This window comes from Ranitomeya variabilis, chromosome 3, assembly GCF_051348905.1.
Source record: "Ranitomeya variabilis isolate aRanVar5 chromosome 3, aRanVar5.hap1, whole genome shotgun sequence".
NCBI lineage: Eukaryota > Metazoa > Chordata > Amphibia > Anura > Dendrobatidae > Ranitomeya > Ranitomeya variabilis.
The window spans coordinates 153159407-153180645 of record NC_135234.1 but is presented as its reverse complement, the minus strand read 5'-3'; the positions used below and the strand labels follow the sequence as shown (position 1 = coordinate 153180645).

General features: G+C 38.6%; 1 protein-coding gene across 5 annotated transcripts in view; it reads right to left on the bottom strand.

Annotated features, from left to right (window-relative positions):
• TBL1X (transducin beta like 1 X-linked) overlaps positions 1 to 21239 on the bottom strand; it is a 453077-nt gene that overhangs the window by 106172 nt on the left and 325666 nt on the right. For all 5 annotated transcript variants that reach the window (XM_077294734.1, XM_077294736.1, XM_077294737.1 and 2 more), the window contains exon 4: positions 648 to 755. In XM_077294734.1, coding sequence (XP_077150849.1) covers positions 648 to 705 — 58 coding nt within the window. In that variant the 5' untranslated portion in view covers positions 706 to 755. The remainder of the gene's footprint in view (positions 1 to 647; positions 756 to 21239) is intronic.

Below are 21239 nucleotides of genomic sequence, written 5' to 3'. Positions count from 1 at the left end.
CTAAGGTATCATTCAGACATGCATTATTTTCTCGTACGTGATTAAAAAAAAAACAATTTTCATCAGTACTTGATCAGTGTGTCCAACTGTACCATAATGGATTCTCTGAAATGGATGCTATCCATGTTCTTGTATGACTAAGTGCACCTATTTTCATCCTAAAAAAATGATGATTTTTCACCTGTATTGCTACAGTACCTGTATGACATCTGTAAGGCATTGTTTTTTTAGAAATAAGCTAAGAATAAAATTTATAAAACTAAAAACAGCTTCCTGTATTAATAATGGCAATGGAATCGTAAAAATACGGTCGATCTGCACACCCATTGACTTGAATAGGCGAGCCTTATGTGAAATACAAAGGAGACTAGTTCATGCTGCGCTTTTTTCACATGGATAATTGGAGTAACAAACGGTCATCTGAATAGCCTAATTAAATAAGGTTGGTCATCAAAGTAAATGTTTCAGTTTGTTAAATAAGAGGCTTACAAATAAGATATTTAAAAATGTAAATTCTGCTAGGAATCTTTCATTGTGGAATAATTAAGTTTAAGTAAACAATCATTTTTTTAAAATTTTACTACAATTTTAAAGTGGACCTTAAAAGTTCCCAGGAATAAGGTACAAAAGGGAGCAGCAAATATTACCTGACTCTTGAAGATAGCGATACACCAAGAAATTCACCTCGTCACTGGTTATGCTCATCTTAGCCCCACCTCAAAGTGATGAGGTCTACAGGAAGTGAGATTCCCGCTCTGTAAAGAAAAGAAAAATATGTAAGATTCTTATACAAATAAGGTGTATATTCAATGAGCCATACATGGTGTAAATTTAGATTAGAAATTTGTCATTTCTTGTAAAAAATATTTTATCCATATACTGCAACTGGCATGCTTAGATGTACGTGGAAAAAAACATTAACGGTCAGATTTACCATAAGTCGTGAAAAATTAAAGTAGAGAAGTTAGTTATATTTTTTCCCAAATGGTTTCTTAACAATGAGAACAAAAATTCTGAGTAGTGGAGTTTTGCAGAGCTGGTTTGAACAGCTGACATCATCGCTCACACTGGCATGCTGCTAGTCTCATAGTGGGGGTTGCTAACGCACATGAACAAGTAAGTATTACACCTATAACCTAGTATTAATGCCACCTCCATTGTTCAGTTTAAGCAAATAATGCCCCCCTGCATGCCCACTTTGGAAAGTGAGGGTATGTGCACACGATCAATATTCGCTGTGGGTTTGATGCTGTGTACTTCTGCCGTGTCCAACACGCAGCATCCAGATGTTACAGCATAGTGGACGGGATTTCAAGGAATCCCATGCCTACTATAAGTCCACAAATGCCCACAGCTCATCTGCGGAGATGGACATGTGGTGCGTCTCTCCAGACTGCAGCATGTCAATTTCTCTTCCGGTGACGCTAGTCTCTGCAAGAATAATGTCACCCATAGAATGTATTGAATGCCTCCTTGGTCCCCATTGTAAAAAGTAACGATGCCTTGCATTCCTCTTCAAAATTTGTACTGTCACTTACAAAAAATAAAGTGCATACTCACCTTATCCTACTAACAGATTCTTTTTCTCTTCAGCACACAGAGTGGGATGTCACTGGTATCGCAATGCAGTGATGTCATGGCACCGCCTGTGCCTACATGCTTGCATCTTGTAGGATGAAGACCTACAGAGCAGATTGATAGGGCATATGTTTCCTGGCTCTACCACAGGATCTAACAATATTGCTAGAATTTTGATGTCAGTAAAGTTCATAGTGGCGTTCGCCCCTGAGATCGCGGTCACCCAGCCAGCAATATCACTGCAACTTTCTTTGTTTTCAAGTGTTACTCACCTAAGAATTTTGCAATTTTGGCAACTGCTTCTATAGCCTACCCGGTGCGATACCACTGCATGTAGTGATTAATATGTCGGTACATTGATGACATCACTGAAACCCCATGTGTTTACAAGGGATGCCAATTACAGGGGTGTTATGTGCAAGAAAGAAAAATCATGGTAAACACTTGGCAAAATGCCTCTTTTCCTCTAAGCCCCTTTATAATCAAATTTCTGCAATGAAATATGACATATTAAAATCCCCGAATCTCCTAGCAGAATTCCTATGTAATTGTGACAAACAGTTACCGGGTATTACTCCTAAAGAACACAGCAGGGAATACTCTATCCCTTCCACTTCTCCTGTTTTTGCAGCTGTCTGCGTTATCATTTAGGAGTGAGCACATTGTTATATTTAAATACTTCAATTCATTTATTTCCCCCGAGGAATGGAATTAACATGTAAAATGAATTAATTTCTGATGGAACATTTTACAATAGAGAAGCAAAGCTTTTAATCAGTTAATAACAGGTAAAAAAAATAAAATAAAAGAACTGTATTCATGATATTAAACCAGGGTTCTGCTCATTATGGAACTTGGCAATGAAAAAGGCTCTTCAAATAGGCTATAGTAGACAAAAACATCAATAGATGAGCAGCGAACCAATGTCTACAGTCTCCATGGAGAAGTACATTACAGCTGTCACAGCAACCAGATATGTGCGCCGCTGATGAATAGGACAAACAACTCTCGGAAAAAATGTATCCACTGATATCTCAATAGAAATGTATTTCAACATGTCTATAAAGCAGACCACCATTCACCTACCGGGGGCAACTGTTGTGATTTTGCTTTTTGCTCCCTCTAGTGGTCATTAGTGATTTGACTCTGGAGCGTCTGTCTTTTCCTATATCCTCACCTGGGCCGTTAGTTCAGGGGCGTTGCTATATTAGCTCCCTGGACCTTCAGTTCAATGCCTGGCATCGTTGAAATCAGAGCTAATCTGTTGTGCTCTTGTCCTCTGATCCTGGTTCCTGTTTTTCAAGCTAAGTCTGCTTCTTTGCTTTTTGCTTTTGTTTTGTTTGGTATTTTTGTCCAGCTTGTTCCTATCTGTATCCTGACCTTTGCTGGAAGCTCTAGGGGGCTGGTGTTCTCCCCCCGGACCGTTAGACGGTTCGGGGGTTCTTGAATCTCCAGCGTGGATTTTTATAGGGTTTTTGTTGACCAGATAAGTTATCTTGCTATATTCTGCTATTAGTAAGCTGGCCTCTCTGTGCTGAACCTGGTTCATTTCTGTGTTTGTCATTTCCTCTTACCTCACCGTTATTATTTGTGGGGGGCTTGTATCTTGCTTTGGGGTCCCTTTCTCTGGAAGCAAGAGAGGTCTTTGTTTTCTTCTCCTAGGGGTAGTTAGATTCTCCGGCTGGCGCGAGTCATCTAGCGATCACCGTAGGCATGATCCCCGGCTACTTCTAGTGTTGGCGTTAGGAGTAGCTATTTGGTCAACCCAGTTACCACAGCCCTATGAGCTGGATTTTTGTATCTTGCAGACTTACACGTTCCTCTGAGACCCTGTCCACTGGGGTCATAACAGTTCAGGAATCGGAATCTTGGGTTCAGACCTAGGATTTCTGGTAACATAATCTTGTATACCCTGCACACGAGCGGCAAGCTGGTCCACACTTGTAATCAAGGTCTGGACATTCATGTCTGCAGCAAGCTTAAGCCACTCTGAGGTAAAGGGGAAAAGAAAAAAAAAAAAAAAAAAAAATGAGAGAGGGAAAAAAAAAAAACTCAAAATTTTCTTTCTTATAATCCCACTTCTGCAATGCATTAAACATTTAATACTGGCCTGGCATACTGTTACTGTTATGACCCCAGTGGACAGGGTCTCAGAGGAACGTGTAAGTCTGCAAGATACAAAAATCCAGCTCATAGGGCTGTGGTAACTGGGTTGACCAAATAGCTACTCCTAACGCCAACACTAGAAGTAGCCGGGGATCATGCCTACGGTGATCGCTAGATGACTCGCGCCAGCCGGAGAATCTAACTACCCCTAGGAGAAGAAAACAAAGACCTCTCTTGCTTCCAGAGAAAGGGACCCCAAAGCAAGATACAAGCCCCCCACAAATAATAACGGTGAGGTAAGAGGAAATGACAAACACAGAAATGAACCAGGTTCAGCACAGGGAGGCCAGCTTACTAATAGCAGAATATAGCAAGATAACTTATCTGGTCAACAAAAACCCTATAAAAATCCACGCTGGAGATTCAAGAACCCCCGAACCGTCTAACGGTCCGGGGGGAGAACACCAGCCCCCTAGAGCTTCCAGCAAAGGTCAGGATACAGATAGGAACAAGCTGGACAAAAATACCAAACAAAACAAAAGCAAAAAGCAAAGAAGCAGACTTAGCTTGAAAAACAGGAACCAGGATCAGAGGACAAGAGCACAACAGATTAGCTCTGATTTCAACGATGCCAGGCATTGAACTGAAGGTCCAGGGAGCTAATATAGCAATGCCCCTGAACTAACGGCCCAGGTGAGGATATAGGAAAAGACAGACGCTCCAGAGTCAAATCACTAATGACCACTAGAGGGAGCAAAAAGCAAAATCACAACAGGCAACGATCTACTGCATAAAGGATGAGTGTGATCATATGTTAACCACATAGCTTATCCAGATGGGTTAATAATGCCATGGGGATTACTAAAGAGTTTTTCAGCGTTTGACCATCCAATTTTATTAGACGGTTCCACTGAAAATGAAGTGAACCCACATTTTCCCAGCAATCTGCTGATGAATACTAACACAAGTATTAGGTTTAGCTGCATCATCACGACAGGGGAAATTATGTATTACACATTGTCTCTAAAAGAAGCACTTCTCCCATCAAAGTTGTCTCCTCTTAATATATTGGAATCATCATATTTTATAGCATTGTGTACTTACAATTGCTCATTTTGCCTTTCTACACAGCTAATTCTCCTCTTTTCCATAAGGTCTATGACATCACATGATTAAAAACAGACTAACTGAATCCTACGAAGCTCTATGTAGAAACAGGAAGTCTCTTTTCCCAGCATGAGTCATCATTAGAACTACAATGAAAGTATAAGGTCCATGAATTCTTTACAATTCTTAGCATTCTGGTTTATACACATACATAAAAGGCAGCATGAAATAACGTTTGATAGAGGGGCGTCTCGGTCAGTCCCTATGCTGTGCCTTACATAAGAATATCTTTGTGAGTACATATCTTCATTTCTTTTTTTAGCTCATCTGATTCTGGAGCAAGTAGAAGAGTTCATAGGGTCTCATTGCGGGAATTATATTATAGCCGGCGTCACTATGGATTTGCTTCCCGTGACAATCAGAATTGTTAAAATGCAGATTTCCTATGACCAGTCACAGTGGTGTAAGACCTAAAAAGGCACATTATCCTACACACAGGAACCATATGCTAGCCGTATACGGAACTCATATAACGTATGTTCCCATAACTAATAAAACACTTCCCAGAAAGCTGCAATTCTTGTTAGATAAAATGTACCCCTAAACACATGGACGCTATCAGTACCACGACCAGTGTATACTAATGCACAAACTTTTACAATTTTAGGCTTTTTTATTGCCCCTGAATGTCATATATTACATTTGTTAGAACGTAAGGGTGAGGATATTGGAAGAGAAAGAATTATAGAGAATATTGGAACATTAGGGCAGATTTACTGCTCCTTGACCTTAATGAAAAAAAACCCAAATTATACTAATGTTATAGTTTTAAGCTAAACATTTATCATGTGGTTTAGACCTTGTTTGCTGCAGGACACTGGTGTGCCTATAGAGATGAGGTATGACTTAAAGTTTACAATTTGCACCAAAGTTTACAAAAATACAGGAACAAAAAAAATGTGACTAATAATTGGTGTTAACGTTCAAGGGGTATTCTCATCTCAAAGATTCTATCCAAATATGTTATAGGTGTATTATTAATAACAATATTAGCAAATCCCTCCAATTAGAAACATGGCATAGTTCTTCTGATTCACAATACCCCATGTGCTAGGCATTGCAGTAGCTTAGGTATCCATGATTAAGAGCACTAACAACTAACTGTCACTACATGAATGGTCATAACCATGGATTACCTAAGATGCTGCAATGCCCTGCACATGGGGTATTGTGAATCAGTAGAACTATACCGTATTTCTAATTGAAGGTATTTGCTAATATTATTATTATTATTACACCTACCATGGGGAAAGACACAGTTTATCAGAAGAACTATACTACATTTCTAATCTAGGCATTTGTTAATATTATTATTACACCTACTACATATTGGAACAGGACCTTGGAAATGGGAATACCCCTGTAAGTGTCTAAAGTTGCACCAAATGTATTATCTAGCATGCTAAATTTACACTCAGCATTAAATGGAAGTGCCGCAGTCTCACATTGTGTTCAGTTCAGTAGTAGTGGGTCACACGGTCCCTATATAATCCCCTCTATGCACGGTAAGGAAACCGGAATACCGTTGTAGGGCAGAAAAATGAAACATGGCTGGGTCAGATTTTACCACTGCATGCACTTTGCAAATTGTAAATTAAAATAATGTCTGTTGTCATTTTGTTTGGTCTACGGGCGATAAAAAATAATGAATTTTTCTTCATTTGCTGTCAGAAATAAAGAAGAAAGACACCTCTGTTCATACGAAATCTGACCAAGCGGCAGCATTCTTGTGATATAATAGCTCTCTCTTTTTTCCCGTTGAGAAATTTTGGCAGGTCCCTATCGAATGACTTTTTGACAAACGTTCTTTCTATAAATATATCAAAGCCTGAAACGAGATCTTTTCTTTCTATGAGCGCTCTCAAACATGTGCCATTTGAACTTTTGTACATCCAGATATTTATTTGGCACATCTCTTCTTGTTATTCTATTTCAAAGGTTGGCTCTTCCAAAAAAGAACTGCAGTACAGTCAGAATCCGCTCGGTACGTCGTTTGATCGCACTGCGGAAAATAAGGATTTAACTTACTTCTTTGAAGAGGGAATACAGAAAAGTGCTTGATTTATTATTATTATAAAGATGTTAGCAAGACAAAATATCTATCCTTTATCAAGGTGATACAGAAATCACTTAAAGAGGTTGTCTGCATTCCAAAATTATTTGTGAAATGCATTAATGAGGCCTAAGGAGGTAATGGAGCGGTGACTTTTCTCTCTTGACAGCTGTGTAACGCACATTTCTCTACTCTCTTGGGCGACCAGTGTCCATTACCACTTATTGATTTTAATGGCTAACACTCCATTTTCTTTGTGAGGTGTTATGCAGCCAGACACATTTATTACTTATCCACTGGTGCCCAACTGATTGACAGAAGGGTGAACGCTCATCCCCTTTAGTCTTAGTCACAAGATTAGAACTCCAGTCAAACATGTATGGGGTCCTCTCCACTCTCCCCCAACAGATGATATTACAGCATCGGACAGTTGGGATTTCAGCATCCAACCCTTTTGTTTTCCAGAGTGATAAGGTGGAGTCTGGCAGCGTCTCTTCCCATAAGGCCAACTAAAGTCTATGCTACTGGTGGAAGCAGCAGAGCACTGTGCTCAGCCAGCCTTACATTCCAGCTCCTCATGGGTGCGGTCTTGCAGCTCAGTGATATGGGGCACTGAGGCCCCTCATTGTAGTAATCAGTGGTACCACCAATGATCATTTGTCACTTATATAGTGAATAGTTGATAGGTTTCTGGCTAGAAAACCCCTTTCATGGGAATGAAGAGTCTACATTGTGGTACTCCTACTGAAAACACCAGAAAGTATCTATCTATCTATCTATCTATCTATCTATCTATCTATCTATCTATCTATTACCTATCTATTGTAACTATCATATCTGTCGATCTACCTATCTAGAGAATCTATCTATCTATTTATAGAAAATGGCCCATCATGCGACGTTTTGGCTCTGTATGTGAGCCTTTTTCAATCTTCAAAAATGTTGCATGATGGGCCATTAAAACTACATTTTTTTTGCATTATGGTGGTGTTTTGCTTCCATTTTTTCTATATATTACAAGTACTGATATGCACCTAGGAGGCTTTTGCACCCAGCTATTTATACTGGGTGCTGTTCTTTGCTTCTATCTATCTATCTATCGATCGATCTATCTATCTATCCCATATCTATCTATCTATCTATTCCATATTTATCTATCTATCTATCTATCTATCTATCTATCTATCTATCTATCTATCTATCTATCTATCTATCTATGACATTATACATCTGCTCTTTGAACAGGCTATATGAGAGTAATCCCATTGTCCCGGGATGAGCAGACTATAAGATTTACATTCGGACAGTACTACACTTCTTACCAATCCAATTTTCATAGCTAATGAAAATACTTCCCAGAAGGTCCCTATTCTGCTTAAACATTAAAATGTTATTATATATTAAGTAACGACTTCCTGGAGCCTTTCAGTCTTGTCCACTTGTTAAGTTAATCGAAAGCATTAACTATGAATAAAGTCTTAACCTTACAGTGAGGTTTGTTTTTAGCAGTAGTTTAGAAATAACATTCACCGTCGTTATCATAAAGGTTAACGTTACACTCATGAAAGTTGGTGATGATACAGTAAGCAATGAAAGCAAATATGAAACAGTGGTGTTAAAAGCACAATAAACCCTGACGCTGTGTCCTGAGGCGGATCTGTCTGTTATTCCATCACAGGACACTTTGTTTTGCTCTAGCCATTTCTCTTTCCTGTAGTAGAGCGCATATATTTTAAAGGTAACTAAACCTGAAATATTTTTGCATAGACTGCTGTATAGTTGTGTTTCTCTGTATGAGTCTGGATCCTGAGATTCCTACTGAACACTTAAAGGGAATATGTCACCAGATTTTTTCTGCCCTATTTGAGAGCAGGATGATGAAGGGGCAGAGGCTCTGATGTGTTACTTACTGAACTGCTTGCTGCAGATTTTATAACATCACTGTTTTATCTGTACAGATCTACCACTTCTCTAATGCTGAGATCTGTATAATCCCGCCCACACCACTGATTGGCTGTGTAGACTGTGCATGGACAGAAAGCTGCCAATCAGTGTTGGAGGTTGGGTTATACAGAACTTATAAAGGTGGAGGACTAGGTGGCATGGGGTTCACTATTCCTCCATGCATAATCTCCTGACAAAACAGGGATTTCATCAAAACTACTTCAAGTAGCCCAGTAAATGACATATCACTGGAATAAGGGTCTCTGCCTCTACAATATGTTGCTCTCAGATTAGGTGGCAAAAACCTGGTGACAGATTCCCTTTAATCCAGGGGGCAGAAAATTTCAGCTTATCGTGAAGTACAAGAAGTGAAATGTGTGGGTGTAGTAAAAAATCTTTGGTCTTTGATTTGAGAAACCAAGGGGAGCTAAGAACACAGTCCCCCACCCATCAACACTACTAAACAGGGGCTACAGCATATTTATATTTTGTTAAAGTTTATCTACCTTATAATTTAATGTAAATCTCATTTGTGTAATTAAGACCACACATAAATCTGTAATGAACCCCAATGTTTGGTTGAGAACTTCCATCCTACATCTTACCAGTCCCAAGCTGGGATTTTCCACTTACTTCCTAGAAATGATCTGACTTTGAGCTAGTGGCTTCTTACTCTAGGGTGGTCTTTCATATTCTGGAGGAATCATATTGTAAAGCAGGGGGAGCTTAGATGATTGACGTCTACTTTTTGCAGATTTACTATTATTTGTACTTTATTAATTGAATCCCCTCCTTATCCTGGGTTTAGCATTCAAGGGTGTGGTCCTAAATAGTAACAAATATTTCTGTATGGACAAGTCAACAGAAAAGGCACCAACTTGACTCCTAAAAGATTTTAAAGAGTATCCATCATTTCATTTTTTCAGAAAAATATCTTATTACAAAAATCTGCTTCTTTCCCCCCCTGGACTTATATTTCATTCTCAATATTCTCAGTTCTGATGTAACATCTGTCTTCGGTGACTACAGACTTTCCCATTGAGACAGGAATGGGCAGCTGGTGCTCATAAAGTTCTATGGAGGGAAAGGAGCTAAGTGGACAAAGACATTCTGCTGCAAATTCTACTGAAACAAAAGTCAAAATGTTATAAAAAAAATACACTTTATAGCAAATCTTTGCCCTCACATACATCTATCTTCCTTATGTATAAAATGCTCAACATTACACTGCATTTCCAGGCTAACAAGTTACCTAGAATCTCATAATTAGGAAATGAAATGTGTTTTTGGCAGTAAGGTAAAAGGTAAATGATGTTTCAGAAGAATCTACAACAAAATGTGTGTTTTCTTCTAGCTCCTCCATCTTCCTCACGAACCTCTTTTCTCCAACGAACCTAGTGAGGAGCAGCTGCTGTGTCCTATCTGAGTCATGGGAAAATCTGTCTTCACTTGATACAGATTTTACCTGTGATTTGAGAGTGAAAAAAATCAGTCCAGGAGAAAGAAACAGATTTCTTTGATAAGATATATCTTCACTTATCTTCACTTGTACTTTTGATTTGTATGTAACCGTATCTTTGTAATGACGGTTACTCCATAAGGCCACTTGGTAGTTTTTCTATGAAATGATTTCCTATTTAGTGCTTTCCCACATTTGGCAAATCTAAAACTATTTCACTTTCATGATTGTGAGTTCCAAGGCAGCATATTGCTTCAGAATCATACTTTGTTGGCAGTAGTAATGGTTAACATGAAATTGTGTATTGGCAACTGTTAGGTACAACGATATTATCCACAACCTTTCTATGTTCATGCATGCACTCACACTGAGAACTTAAAGAGTGACTATATCAACGTGTGAGATATCAAATATCCCAATCATTTAATATTCTGAGGGAAACTCCTTTTTGTTCCCCATAGTTAGGCAAGGTTGCAATTGTATTTTGCTACAAACCACCCTTACCGATTAAAGTAGAAGAAATCAGAATGTACAAACCTGACTTAAAAAACATTGATAAAACACATGTTGCTCATCTTATAGCTTCAATGTGAGTTCCTACTATACATGTCCCCCTTTTCCTTAAATTAGGTCTTCACCTTACTTCAACCTTAATGTCTTCTCTGCTGAAATCTTGCATATACAATGTGTTTTCCCGGTCCTTTGTCAGCACAGTTCTCTCCCATACGGTACATATCTGATGGGGCAGGCACCATCACCCACAAGAGGTAACCTATGTATTATTTGATTATCTGCTGGGATCAGCCTAATGATTCACTGACCGCCGCCATCTTTGTACAGGAGGAGCGCATGCGCAGTTTTAATGTGAAACACCGAATAATATCCCTTACAGGGCCATGAAGGAGCCACCATATGAAAATACCAAAAGAACACCTTCACACTTAGACCAAAAAATAATAAAAATATGTAAATTTTATTGAGACACACATACAAAAACATAAAACCAGGGCAGTAACCACCAGTGCAGCAGCAACAGTGGGACACACACAGGAACAACCTCAATGTGAAGATATATACAGCAGTAACATGAAGATAGTATAAAAATGATATCTAGCTTAATATTACATAAATATAGATAAGGTGCAAAGAAATGCATGTGGAGCATATAACAAAACAAAGTAAATATTAGAGTAGATCATAACATATAAATATCTATACAAATCTCCACAGCGCACCCCTAAAAAGAAGTGAAGTAAGCTAAACAAACTAGCACAAGATATATAAATACTGCATAAGTATTAAATATAGGTATAGTTACCAGGAGGAAGAACCCGGGGACCCACCACACCTGACGCGCTTTTCGCACTGAAATGCTTCGTCCAGGGGTATACCTATATTTAATACTTATGTAGTATTTATATATCTTGTGCTAGTTTGTTTAGCTTACTTCACTTCTTTTTATGGGTGCGCTGTGGAGATTTGTATAGATATTTATATGTTATGATCTACTCTAATATTTACTTTGTTTTGTTATAGGCTCCACATGCATTTCTTTGCACCTTATCTATATTTTTTATACTTTTTTTATATATCATTTTTATACTATCTTCATGTTACTGCTGTATATATCTTTACATTGAGGTTGTTCCTGTGTGTGTCCCACTATTGCTGCTGCACTGGTGGTTACTGCCCTGGTTTTATGATCCTGGCGGCAGATGCGCAATGTGTCTACAGGCAGAGGAAGTCGGTCACATTAAAGGGGTTTTCCCATGAACGAAAGTTCATTTTAAAAATTGTCTGTGTCTGACCACGTACGGAGCATACCACATCTCCTGGGCAGGGGAGGAAGCAAAAGACAATACTGACATTACAGCAGGGGATCACAGAGGATTTCTTTTGTCAGGTAAAATATTTCACTGACTGTTTTTAAATGATATTTTACTTCACAAAATGTATCCTCTGCGATCTCCTGATGTAATGTCAGTATTGTCTTTGAGGGGAGTACACAGCACAGGAAGGAGACAGCAGACAAGGGGATAGCACATGGGGTAGACAGGTCAAAGAAGAGAGCACGGATGGGAGAAGTCAGCACATGGGGAAAGAGAGTGGATAGGTGGTTGAGCCCATGGGGGAAAGATTCTCAATGCTGCAAAGCCTGCCCCCATCATGACATTACCGCACTCCATCTAGTATATATAAATATCTTTAACTGGTGGAGTTGATGTGTCCTTGGAGTGAAATGGGCAGTACACTGATCACAAAGGGCCCTATGTATTGGTTCTTTTTCCAGTTGTGGTGCTGCAGATGAACTGAACGTGTCTTCCAGGTCGCCTTAGATCTAAGCAGTTGAATATTCTGCGATCAGCCAATATTCGAGAGACTGTTCTGACTAAATGGGATTTTGGAGAGTGGACAAAGTGGCCATTTAAGCAAAGTTAAACATCCTTTGCAGCTTTGAATTCAAGTTAGACAGAATGATTGATTTCCCTTTAATGCATTTCCGAACATTCCATGGAAAGTAAAGTAAATTGATATAATAAATGATTCATATATTTCAGGTAGATTTCCTACACTGTCTCATGTATTATATTTGTGATAAGGGAATTAAAATGTAGGCACATGCTAGAACCGGGGTGGAAATGGAAAAATGATATGGTTTAATTTGATTCATGCAATACTTCCAGGAACAATCATCCATGATAATAATGTATATATAATTTATGAGATCCATAATTCACTGTTACATTATTGAACAGGTCTAATTTTAAACACTGCAATTCCACATTGTATAAGAAGGGTCAGTTATGTCCATGGAAGATTTTATTACTAGCATACACAGGATCATTTCCCACATGAATAAACTACCAGTAATAAATCATACTTTGCCATTTGTGCGTCTATTGCTAAATACCAGGTCGGAAATGAGTTGGTCCATCTTCATCACAATGATGATGACTTTTGGTCATAAAATGGCCCATTTAATACTTATGTATAATTAGTGGGTTTGGAGATACTTCCCAGATAGCCTGTGCCAAGAGAAATTTATTGGGGCAGATTTATCAACTTATTCACAATAGCTTTCTGGCATAAATTAAATGAAAAAAATTGGGCATTTGGGTCAAATTCATAGTAGTATACCCCATACAAATGTGTCTGGAAAACTGGCTGTGACTGACTTGTGCCAAGTACATCTCATTTCTGAACATTTTCCACTACTTGTTGACCTGTCGGAAATCAACACCGGATCAGAACTGCTGATGTTTTTAGTTTATTCATGATTCATTAATGACTATGGTTCATGCTGCACAGGGGAGGAAAACTACAGCCGCGCTCACCGGTATAACATAGACCAAGTAGATATTAAAGCTGTAAAAACGTTGTGATAGATATTCCAGCCTTATACATGTAATATACTTTACATATAAAGTAAATAAAAAAGTTGTAAAATATTGTTTTAATCTGATGTTAATATCTAGTGAGGATATTTTCACACCGCCATTTAGGTACTCCATCAAACATCTGTGGAAATGATATTCTTTTATAAAATGTAGACATATCTGTTACAACATACTTATGGGCTTCTATTGCACAGAAGTACACCAAAAGTGTGTCCATTTGACAATTTTCCTTATTAATGTATTCTTTAGAGTAGAATATCCTTCTATTAGAGTTCAGTTGAGCAAATTTGTTGAGATAAATTAATTTACCTGAATTTTTTTTAATTTTGATTCTCCTGAATCTGAAATGTTTCCAAATCACTTTGTGCGAATTGAGCAAAATGGGTTCACCAGACCATACAATGCCACAGCCAACTATCTGGTCCTCCACTCTGTTTGACCCCTCCTTTCTTCCTTTTTCACCAGGGTATATAGCGTCAAGGAGTCCTCTGATGACATGGTGTCATGACCGATGCGTTTACTAGGCGTTAGGTGTAGAGTGAAGATGGTCAAAAATAATGTCACATACTGGAGGAAGGAGGAAAGAGCAAGGCAGACAGAGCAAAACACCTGACATTGGACTATGGCAGCGAGACAGGTGAGTGATGACTTGAGTGGTCTTCTTTTTTCTACAAACTACGTTTGTTATAATTTATAATAAGAAATGTTCAAATCAAACAGAAATTCATTGCAAATTTGAGAGATCTGATAAATATGTATGTAGGCAAATTTGCTCATCTCTACCTTCTATGATTTCAAAATCGAAACCTTGAAAATTTGACACTTTTATAGTGGAAGTTACGGCAGATGGATCCAAACACATTTAGATATGTGAAACTTTATGCAGTTAGATACATCTAAAAAAATAAATCAATAAAGGACAGCATGATGTTACTTTCACTATTTCTATAGGATACTTAGTCATTATAAAAAATGTCATCATACTTTTACGTTTTTAGGCCTCATTTAGATGTTTGTTCTATCGATAGCTTTCACAGATAGAACATGCTCCCATTATAATTTATGGGGCTGTGCACATATCTGTATTTTTTCACGGACCATGTGTCCACAAAAAATCATGGAGACATGTCCGTTTTATATCAGGGTCATATATAAAAATCACCAATACAAGTCCTTGAAATCATAAACAATACACAAATAACATTTTGTACTGCTCTTTTTGCATACCTGAAAAAACACTGATGTCTGAATGAGGTCTTAAAGGGGTGGTTTGGCAACTAAAATGTATTTTTAAAACTATCCTTACACCCTAACAACTTTTGTACAGAGTGTTATTACACAACACCCTACACTTTTCCCTATCTACCTAATCTCTAAATGTGTTTTTTTTTAACTTTACTTCCTGTAGCGTTTAATTTGAGAAGTCTCAAGCGTGACCTTACAGGATGGTCAGGCTGCACTCAATTCCCACACCATCCATTGCCCCCTTCTGTAACAGGAGGCCAAGGAGGTCATAGGGGGCAGAGCTGCAGTTATTCACTAGTTTGTCGCATTGTCGCCTCCTCGGAAGTTGTCCTGGATCCTGAGTGATAGACGCTGATGTGAATACAGCACCGGCATTCTGCTTCTATCTCTGCTGCCATCTTAGCTTCTGTGAAAGAAGACATCATCAGAGGTCTGAAATAAAAGAATTGAGTGACACCAGCGCCACCACTCAGCTTTTAGCCCCACCTTCAAATGAGTCATCAGGGGGGCGGTGATAGAAGTGTGGAGTGACACCAGCATTGTCCCCTCATTTTAGGGTGGTGCTGGAAGCTGTGGGGCAGCGCTAATGTCACTCACTGCTTCTATCTCTGCCCCCTGACAACATCTTTTACAGAAGCTAAAGTGGAGGAGAAGACAGAAGCAGTGTGCCAGTGCTGCACTCACATTTGCTGCAGCATCCATCACCCAGGATCCAGGACGTCTTCAGAAAGGACAGCGATGCAAGAAACTAATGAGTAACCACAGTGCTACCCAGTGACATCCTTTTCCAGGGTGGGGGATGGACACAGCCTCTTGTAACATCACGTTTGAAACGCCCAAGGAAGTACAATAATAAAAAACACATTTAGATATTAGGTAGATAGAGAAAAGTGAAGACTGTTTTGCGATAAAGTTAGTTACAAAAGTGATTAAGGTGTCAGGTTAGATAGAAAATATATTTTAGGTGTTGGACCATCCCTTTAATATAATTTTCAGGAGAAGTTTTTTTTCTATGTTATAATTGTAATAGATTTTGATAACATTTACAATTATATTAGAGAACGGATCATAATACGAGACTGGAGCTTCAAAAAGTTTATGACTTCCATTTTCATTTAGCTGCAAGATTTGCAAATAATAATATTGCCACACTTATCGGTAATAATAAATGGATGATCTGCTTTGCAATTCGAAACACAAATCAATTAATAACGTACATGAATAGTACACATATCACTCATTTTAATGGCACCGAGCTAAGGTAGCAACAATTTTATGTCACTGGTCACTCCATAGTTCGGTGCCCAAGTGCCACATTTAATCTACTAATGAGTGAGTGTGATTGGAAGCAAAACCCTGATATTGGCGATCTATGCCTGGGCTATGTCTCAATAACAGAGGCTTGCAAAATTAATTTTAATATTTTATTCTTAATTATGTATAGTTGATATACAAATAATAATCATCAAGAAATAAAAAGAAACAAAAACAAGGAACATTTTATTGATCACCAAGTCCATATTCTCTAAATCATTATGACATATTATAACATACAGTGGGGCAAAAAAGTATTTAGTCAGTCAGCAATAGTGCAAGTTCCACCACTTAAAAAGATGAGAGGCGTCTGTAATTTACATCATAGGTAGACCTCAACTATGGGAGACAAACTGAGAAAAAAAAATCCAGAAAATCACATTGTCTGTTTTTTTCACATTTTATTTGCATATTATGGTGGAAAATAAGTATTTGGTCAGAAACAAACAATCAAGATTTCTGGCTCTCACAGACCTGTAACTTCTTCTTTAAGAGTCTCCTCTTTCCTCCACTCATTACCTGTAGTAATGGCACCTGTTTAAACTTGTTATCAGTATAAAAAGACACCTGTGCACACCCTCAAACAGTCTGACTCCAAACTCCACTATGGTGAAGACCAAAGAGCTGTCAAAGGACACCAGAAACAAAATTGTAGCCCTGCACCAGGCTGGGAAGACTGAATCAGCAATAGCCAACCAGCTTGGAGTGAAGAAATCAACAGTGGGAGCAATAATTAGAAAATGGAAGACATTCAAGACCACTGATAATCTCCCTCGATCTGGGGCTCCACGCAAAATCCCACCCCGTGGGGTCAGAATGATCACAAGAACGGTGAGCAAAAATCCCAGAACCACGCGGGGGGACCTAGTGAATGAGCTGCAGAGAGCTGGGACCAATGTAACAAGGCCTACTATAAGTAACACACTACGCCACCATGGACTCAGATCCTGCAGTGCCGGACGTGTCCCACTGCTTAAGCCAGTACATGTCCGGGCCCGTCTGAAGTTTGCTAGAGAGCATTTGGATGATCCAGAGGAGTTTTGGGAGAATGTCCTATGGTCTGATGAAACCAAACTGGAACTGTTTGGTAGAAACACTTGTCGTGTTTGGAGGAAAAAGAATACTGAGTTGCATCCATCAAACACCATACCTACTGTAAAGCATGGTGGTGGAAACATCATGCTTTGGGGCTGTTTCTCTGCAAAGGGGCCAGGACGACTGATCCGGGTACATGAAAGAATGAATGGGGCCATGTATTGTGAGATTTTGAGTGCAAACCTCCTTCCATCAGCAAGGGCATTGAAGATGAAACGTGGCTGGGTCTTTCAACATGACAATGATCCAAAGCACACCGCCAGGGCAATGAAGGAGTGGCTTCGTAAGAAGCATTTCAAGGTCCTGGAGTGGCCTAGCCAGTCTCCAGATCTCAACCCTATAGAAAACCTTTGGAGGGAGTTGAAAGTCTGTGTTGCCAAGCGAAAAGCCAAAAACATCACTGCTCTTGAGGAGATCTGCATGGAGGAATGGGCCAACATACCAACAACAGTGTGTGGCAACCTTGTGAAGACTTACAGAAAGCGTTTGACCTCTGTCATTGCCAACAAAGGATATATTACAAAGTATTGAGATGAAATTTTGTTTCTGACCAAATACTTATTTTCCACCATAATATGCAAATAAAATGTTAAAAAAACAGACAATGTGATTTTCTGGATTTTTTTTTCTCAGTTTGTCTCCCATAGTTGAGGTCTACCTATGATGTAAATTACAGACGCCTCTCATCTTTTTAAGTGGTGGAACTTGCACTATTGCTGACTGACTAAATACTTTTTTGCCCCACTGTATGACTTTCTATAGTGTAACATCTGTACTTGGTAATTGGAAACATATAGCCCTTCATTCTGCCAATAAAACCTACATTTTAACCACAGATTAAAAAAAAGGCTGTCAGTACCAAAGAAAAGTATAAGACATACTAAAAACTAAAAAAAAATGTGTTTTTTTAACAACTATTATGTTTACTAAGAGAGACCACTCCCAATAGGCAGATGTAACACAATTTAATTATCAATTATTGCTGGTTACATGTCTAAATGGGCATTTATCATATGGCAGCATCTAATGTACAAACTCCCTACAAAAATATTTAAAAAGCCTAAATAACATTACATCCTTAACAATTCCAAGGTTGTGGAGACAGTCAGGACAATCAGTAATAGATGGAATGATATGCAGATCAGACGTCTAAAGTTCATACTAAAAAGTTCACACAAAATTGATTTCAGTTGTATTGTTGACCTCAGGACTTTGGTTGTGATTGTCCCATTGAAAATAATTTTGTAACATAGTGTTGTGGAGGTCTAAAATAATAAATTGAGCAATTTGTATCCTTTTCCTCTAGCTTCAGCGACGTTGGCGAAGCCAATTAGCCCAGTACTTGGCTGCACCAATTACAAGCACTTTAGAAATGATGTCACCCCTGCAGCCAATCAACAAATATCAGAGCAGCAGCAGAGAGGAAGTGCTGAAACCAGGAAGAGTGAGGAACAGCTCTGTGTGTAATTTTAGACCTTTGCCACCCTGTGCTACATTCACATTTTAAAAGGAGCAACCCCTTGTATATAGCATTGTGGCCTGCTTGTTGTCATGAGGGTCTTCTGTTTCCCAGCTTGTGCCTTGTGGCAGACATGGTGCTTTGTGGAAAGTTACTTTTCACATTTCTTTTCTAGCAAACCCATGTCCCCTGGTGCCCAAGGAATTTTTAGAATTCAAGCAATAGGACTTGATTCAAAAACCTATTAGAAAAGCAACATCATATATATTGTTTTCAAATCTGGAATAGCAATATATAAATGAAAAGTTAAATGCCCTATCTGTATGTCAGTAATGTGTAAGCCACGAATCCAACAAATAAGCTGGGAAAAGAAGAAGCCTCTTGTCTATTTATCACACTTGCCCATGACGACGTGAGACATCAATTCTTGATTACTGAAATGTCACAGCACTGAAAACTCATAACTCTGCAATATTAACATCTCATGATAACAATTTGTGTAAGAGGCAATTCTGTTTTCTGTGTGTCTAGTGTAAGTCAATCATGCATTCATTCTGATTACAATATAATCACTTCAGGGTCCACGGCAAAAACTGTATAATTTAAAGAACAATTTAAGAAAATGAAGGCAAATTGTGTTTTGTAAGTGGAATTTATAGTGAAAGCCATGCTAATCTTTTAGCGGCTTAATCCTGGCATCTGTCATTAGCTATTTAGCATACCGTTAATATGTTACTAAGCAAGCAATTGATTAGTTAATGTTGTTCTGATGTGAATTAAGTCAGAAAAAATATCTCACAACCAAAATTGAATCTTAAGATAACTTGTGTGATGTAAAAATAATATATATTATATAGCTTGGATTGAGGAAGGGACAGAAGGAGCAACCAAATCTCCACATCCTACGTAGGTCTTCTTACCATTTGATCAGTGGTTTTTCTTGCTTTCTATTCCCTCTAATCAGTTACACAAGAGTTCCAGCCAGGGAAATAGTTAAGGGGGAGGTCAATGATTGTGAGTACCGAGCGTCGAGGGACACCAACCAGCCACTCCGCCTTAAACAGTTTAATTGGACACACAACTAGGGCAGCAAATGGAACCAGTGACCAGGGTGAAAGGAAAGCTAGATATAGTTCTGGTTCTTCCAGAAATTGCCCTAATCTGTACTTTATCGAGATTCAGAGTCCAGGTTATCCAACTCAGGCTTTTGACTAACTTGACATTTTTCTTCTTTTGCAATGGATGCTTGCTGAAGATATGTAAAAAAGTTTTTTTTTCTTTTTCCCTCATTTCAAGTCTTCATAAGAAATAGCTTTTGTATGACTAACTTGGTGTACTATTATGATGTAACATAATATAGAAATTATTTGACAATGTATTGAATATAATTGAAAATTCTACCTTAAATCCACCCAATGTTCCATAAATATTTTTTGGTTCGGACCACTATTATTTCTGGTAGGGAATGTTTTTTAAAGTTCTGCTGGTTTAGATTTGCTTATTGCTCACAATGAGAGAACTTAATTTGTCCCTCATTCCAACCTTTAGGGTATGTTTCCACAGTCAGTATTCGCGTACAGCTGCAGCATCCAATCCACAGCGGCCAGATGTTACCCCATAGTGGATGGGATTTTATGAAATCCCTTCTCCACTATGTGTGCACAGACGCCTCCGGATTCCCTTCGTAACCGGACATGCGGCGCATCTTTCTAGACTGCAGCATGTCAATTTATCTTGCAGAGATGCTCAGTCTCCGCAAGATAAATATCACCGTCCTATGTATAGAATGCGGTGATTCCGCACGGTTCAATTAACACATGCGGAATCACCGTGCGTACAAAAGCTGGCAGCACTTTGGACGGAGCTGCTTACAAAGCGCTGCCAATACTGAACTTGGAAACATACCCTTAGTGTTTAGGGAGACTCTTTTTTATTTCCACCTCCCTCATTATGACTAACACCAGCAATATGACTTGAATTCTTAGCTAGAGCAACAAATGCCAGCAGTGAGACCCAACAATCAGCTTTCCAACTAAAACTGAGATAGGGTTGCCAAAAGCAGGCAACCACTTTAAGAAGAAAATGCCCTTTGTTGGGGAAGCCTGATGTAAGCATTGAAAAAAATCCATATTTTTCTTCTGAGACACATTCCTTCTTTGCAGACAAAGTTATAATTTTTCATTATTTGCATTTTTACAATATTATTATAGAATTATTTTTTAGTTTAATATTAACTCCTTTCCGTTGAGTCTGTACCTTTCCAGGCACATGTCAGCTATGTCAGCTGATCTATATATAACTAGTTAAATGCCATTGCCAATTTCTGACAGCGGCATTTAACTAGCGTTTACCGGAAGCGCGTCCTTTATCCCGCACATCGGTGACTCCATCACATGATTGCGAGTCACCGATGGGTCACCA